The sequence below is a fragment of the Melitaea cinxia genome, chromosome 7 (assembly GCF_905220565.1).
Source record: "Melitaea cinxia chromosome 7, ilMelCinx1.1, whole genome shotgun sequence".
Taxonomy (NCBI): Eukaryota; Metazoa; Arthropoda; class Insecta; order Lepidoptera; family Nymphalidae; genus Melitaea; species Melitaea cinxia.
The window spans coordinates 2,477,261-2,483,302 of NC_059400.1; the positions used below are offsets into that span (position 1 = coordinate 2,477,261).

Consider the following 6,042-nt stretch of genomic DNA (forward strand, 5'->3'; position numbering starts at 1 on the left):
TGACACAACTGCCTCACATGCTCAGCTGATCGTTTTATACTCTTACAATTAAAACTGACAAAAGTACACGGGAAAATTTTATCCATTACCATTTGGGGTCGGGCCGTTCACGGTATTCACTGTACCGTTCGTTCCAGAGCTATGGTTGCGCTTGAAGTTGACGAAGCGCCTAAAAATCACACCTTGGGGCCAAAGCGTTTTATCTAAGAAAATATCTATTTTCCGCTCTGATACAAAAAATTTGTAAGCGTTGTAGTCCTTGTTTTCTTTACTAAAGGAAATCTTTTCGAGTATTATCTTTTCTCTCGTTTTATTGTAAACGTATTGCACAATATCGTTTTCCGTCGTGTCCCGATGAATCATCGTTATAAATATGGGCACTTTTCGATCTGCCGCTTTAAAATTACTTTCTTCGTTGGAGACACCCGCGGCTCCCGTATAACGGTATCTCGTTTGTTTCTGGCCTCGTCGCACCACTCTCCACTCCCCCTCCGCGCTCGCTACTTCGGCGAACGACCGCGCAATTGCACCCGCTGCCTGTTTCGACGCTGCCCCCGAGCTGGCTGGCGGGCTGGCTCGTGGCTCGGTCGGCGCGGGCGTCGGCGATGATGCAATACTCGGCCGGCCCGCACCCGCTACCGCACCGATTACTTGTTCCGCGACGCGCGCTCCTTCACCAGCTGAGACAACGCTGCTGACCGTTACTTGAGATTTATAATTACCCTCCATAAAATTTATACATCTGTAATTCAGATTACAATCTTTCGGAGATGACGGTTCCTCGTTAAGATGTTGACTTTGATTCGTAATAATCGTATCATCGAATTGCGACAATCCAATCGGACCACTGTCCCGATATGCTCCTCTTCGCATATTCACCTTTACCGCCGAAAAGGGCGGCGACGTTTGCTTAAAATGTTGGCACTCCCTTTTAAGCTCTTCCAGCTGGTCTACGGTTACGTATGAAGACTTGATATTTTTAATGTCAGCCTGCACAACAGCCAGGTCCTTCAGTAGTTTAGATACGTCCAGGTGATCAAATGTAATCGGAGGCAATTTATCTAAATCTCTCGCCACGAAAATTGGCAAAACGTCAGGGTCGGTGACCTTAAAAAGGCCGATTATATCGTTCATGGAGCGATTTTCTTTGCCTTTACCCTTCCTCGTAGTTTTGCGCTGATCCGCCGGTAGGGAATTCACGAGCAAGTTTTTTGCATCCTCAATTTGTTCCGATGAGAACGTAGAAGCACATATTCTAACAATGCTGTCCTCATCTGCTACAGACAGCTTGTTTTGCACGTATGCTAATAACTCGCTAATAACTATATTACAACTATTACACTTTAACGTCATTTTCGAAACTTGTAACGCCGCCGCCGTAACGGTTTCACTGTAATCACGTGTGACACGACCGTCTCGAGGCGCGGCGCGCGCGCAACTGAAACTTAAAAAAAATTAACTTAACAAAAAAAGAACTTAAAAAAAATTTAAAAGAGCATTTTCTTCCCTTATTATTATTTTAACTATGTGGGTATAACATATATTTATGTGTATATTTGTATATGTTTACGCGTACATGTGAGTGTGTATGCGTATATATGTATATATATTTCAATGACTTAATGTTTTCTTAGTGTACGTTTACCTACTTTAACTTCTGTCTGTAACCGTTCTTTTTTGGTGTGCTGGAAGAAATCTCTTACAGGGATAAGCACACCCATCATACGTGAATCTCCATGACAAATATATTATGTATATAATTTTGTACGTATAAAAAAATGTTAAATAAATAAATAAATAAAATACAGCTTATTTATGCTGTGTAATAATATATCGTATGAATATTGTTTTGTATCAGAAGCCATCTAAAGATTTCTGTTAAGCCCCAAATCATTCGTCTCATAATCGTTTCAGGTTGTTTTGTTGACACACGAAATGTCAGGTTACTTCTGGTATCTTCTTAATGTACGTAATTGTCTACTTTCGTATTTAACTAATTAGAAGAGAACACTCGATAAACAAGTCAACTTTGAAATTTCTTCCCAAAGGCCTGTTTAGCTTTATCGAATAAAAAAAGAGTTTAGTGTAGAACTAGGTGTGCAATCAAAAATTTAACAGTCATTTATAAAATAATTTTTCAAAATTTCAGCTAAAATTACAGGAAAATTGTAACAAATTATGTTTATAGAAGATATATGAGCAGTCTCGTCGCGATACTCGTTTATGTCGCACGCGCCGGCCGATCATAAGTATCGTAGATAATAAGTGAGTTAAGTTAGTTTTATTCGCGCACCTGTTTAACAGGTTGCCGCTGAAGTTTAAGAATGAATGAGACTGAGTGTGATCAGGAAGTGAAATATGTTGACATGAGTGAGGAAGAAGAATTACGTGATTGGGGATCACCAATTTCGACGGAGAAAAATAAAGAAAAACAGGAGCACTTTTTTATAGAGGTAGTAAACAATTGTCAGGATAGTGGTAAGGAGAAAGAGAATTTAAGTACAGACAGACCATCAAAGCGAACGAGAGAGGAAGATGATATAGGATGGACAAAGGTGGAAAAAAAGATTAAGAAACAGGGACAAAATAAGATTGAAGTTATAATTTCGAGTAAAGAAAAGTTGCCAAAACAGTTTGCGATTGCTAAGTTATTTACAGCTCTTAACTTTATCGACATAATTAAGATCAAATATATTAACCCATATAGAATTAAGATGGAAGTTCCTAACGAGGATTATGCGACTAAAGTTATCAATTGTTCGGAATTTGAAAAAAGAGGATGGAGAGTACATCGGGAGATGGATGTAAACGTATCGCATGGAATTATAAAACATGTGGATCTTGAGTTGACTGAGGACCAGGCTTTAGAAGCAATTAAGTGCCCTAATAATGTGCAGGTTTTGTCTTTTAAACGGTTAAAACGAAGAAACGAGGCTGGTGAATGGATACCGAGTGAAGTGGCGCGTATTGACTTTAAATGCTCTTACTTGCCAGCATATATTTACATCGATAATTTACGAGTTAGGGTTGAGCCATATATTTTTCCTGCCACACAATGTTCAAGATGCTGGAAGTTCGGTCACCCTAAAGCTAGATGTGCATCACGCGTGATCGTCTGTCCTAAATGCTGTGGTTCTCATGAAAATTGCGAAACTATACAATATAGGTGTGTTAACTGTAATGGTGACCATATGGCATTGAACAGAATATGTCCTGTTTATTTGAGAGAAAAGAGACTAAGAGAATTGATGGCAGAGTTTAATTGTTCTTATAAAAGAGCATGCAGCTTATATGTGCGCCCGGAGTCAATAGCAGAGCCACACCAAACCATGAAAAATTCGGTGGAAAATCAAGATATCACTACCTCAAACAGTTTTATGAATCTGCCATGTGATGAAAATACGAATCATAAATATACTCCACTATTACCGGAATTCTCACAATTGTTTACTCCAAAGCGGCCTAAGTCATCGCCGAGTAATAACAACAATAAACGCGATACGAGTAGCAATATAAATCAATTAGAGCAGGATAGATGCAACCAACCGGACCGCATTCCACAGCGATCATCTGATGACACCGACGCGCATAGTAATAATATAAACAACGATCGTAAGGTTCAGTTTAGCGAGCTCATATTACGCTTAAAAGATATATTGTTTATTAAAAACTTTACTTTAGGTGAAAAAGTTCATAACTGTGTTAAATGTGTATTTGAATATTTAATACTTGTCGTAGTTGGTAATATTTCTGATTGGCCATATGTTAATTGCATTTTAGAGTTTATAAGTAAGTTTATTAATGGATAACACCAAAATTATTAAAGTGAAATTATTACAATGGAATGCCCAAAGTTTAAGACCGAAATTAAATGCTTTTGAAAATATTTTAATCCAGGAAAAAATTCATATATGTATATTATCGGAGACTTGGTTAGAACCAAATTGCAGTTTAAAAATTGATGCGTATAACATATATAGACAGGATCGTGATGACTCATATGGAGGGATCGCGATAGTTGTTCATAAATCTATTAAAGCGAAGTGTAATAATATTATTTTACCTAATCGATACATACAAGCACTTCATATTAAAATATTTAATTGTTGTTATCTAGAGAATGTAATTGCAATATATTGTCCACCGAACGTTAGTACATCTGGCCAAGACTGGAAAGATTTGTTTTCTAAATGGTCTAGTAAAACAATTTTAGGGGGGGATTTCAATGGGCATCACTCTAATTGGTCAACTAAAAATAATAGTAGGGGTTTACAAATATATGATGCCTCGATTGAATATAATTATGTTTCCCTTAATAATGGCGATTCAACCAGAATTAAATTTGTACTAAATAATTGGCAGAAAAGTTCACCTGATATCTCATTTGCTACTTCAGATATTGCTCTTCGTTTCGATTGGACTATATTAAATGAAAGCTTGGGTAGTGATCATTTAATGGTTTGTATGAGTACAGATATGGCGTTATATACGGGGAATCATATTATAAAGCGTAACTTTAAACGAGCTGACTGGCAAAAATATAAAAGTATTTTACAAGAAAAATTACAAAATTTTAATATTACGGGTGATATTTTAGAAATTTACAATAAATTTATAAACCTTATTAACTTGGCCGCCGATGAATCAATACCTATTACAAATATTTATGAAAAACCCACTTCTAAATTTAGACCAAAACCCTACTGGTCAGCCGAATTATCACAAGCTGTGGCTAAACGAAGGCGTGCGTTAGCACAACTAAGAAGAAATCCTACACCTAATAATTTGATAAATTTTCGACAAAAGGTTTCGTGTGCTCAAAAGCTCATCCGAAAGTCTATTACTAAGTCGTTTCATCAATTTTGCGATGGTATTTCACATGTAGCCACTAGTCGTGAAATGTGGGAAAAAATGCGATGGCTTAAGGGTTATAAGAGCGTTAAAAGTAATTTAGATTTTTTTTTTTTTTTTTTTTTTTTTTTTTATGTCACTAGGTCGGCAAACAAGCGTACGGCTCACCTGATGGTAAGCGATTACCGTAGCTTATAGACGCCTGCAACACCAGAGGCATCGCAAGCGCGTTGCCGACCCAATCCCCAACCCCCCAGGAGCTCTGGTCACCTTACTCACCAACAGGAACACAACACTGCTTGAAAACAGTATTATTTTGCTGTGATCTTCTGTAAGGTCGAGGTACTACCCCAGTCGGGCTGCTCCAGATTTTGAGCAGGAAATTCCTGCTGTGCCCTACCTCAGTTAAAAGATTGGGAAAAAGCTTGTATGTTATTAAAACAGTTAACACCAGATTATGTTATACCTATAACACCTTTATTTCAATCGAATAATCAGCAATTAGAGTTACCTATTACCGTTCAAGAACTAACAAACACTTTAAAAATGAAAGATACTGCTCCAGGTATAGATGCTATTTCGTATTCTATGATATATCATTTTCCCAATAAACAAATATTAATAAATGTATTAAATAGAATATTATTTGAAGGACATATACCACCGCAATGGAGAGACATTAAGATTGTTCTAATCCCGAAACCTGGTTGTGACGTAAATAGTTCGTCTTCTATGAGACCTATTTCACTTATATCCTGTATGGCTAAAATACTACATAATATCATAACAAAACGTCTTGAGTGGTATATAGAAAGGAATAGATTGTTGACTAATAAAACGGTAGGATTTAGACGGACACAATCAAGCTTAGATAATTTGGTCAGGTTAGTTTCTCAAATTCAAATAGGATTTTCAACTAAACAGGAAACATTAGGATGTTTTGTTGACGTAAACAATGCATATAATAATATTGACATCGTGCAGGTTACGCGTAAACTTGATGAGTTGGAAGTTGGGTCGTATATATGCAGGTATATTTGGATGTATCTGAAGGAAAGGCATATAACTATATATGAATCAGGAACAAATAAATCCATCACAAGATGGACTTGCAAGGGTCTGGCACAGGGAGATCCCATGTCCCCGATTTTGTTCAACATCGCAACTCGTGATATTTGTAGAAATATTAAA

The 6,042-nt window shown here is 37.0% G+C and overlaps 1 protein-coding gene across 1 annotated transcript; it reads left to right on the top strand.

Annotated features, from left to right (window-relative positions):
* The first annotated feature begins 2,324 nt into the window (after positions 1-2,324).
* LOC123655087 lies at positions 2,325-3,809 on the top strand. Its single transcript, XM_045590924.1, has one exon. It carries the CDS (start codon positions 2,325-2,327, stop codon positions 3,807-3,809), a length of 1,485 nt encoding a protein of 494 aa, XP_045446880.1.
* The last annotated feature ends 2,233 nt before the right edge of the window (positions 3,810-6,042 follow it).

Coding starts and splice junctions, on each gene's coding strand:
- LOC123655087 (XM_045590924.1), top strand. CDS start 2,325: ATGAATGAGACTGAGTGTGATCAGGAAGTGAAATATGTTGACATGAGT.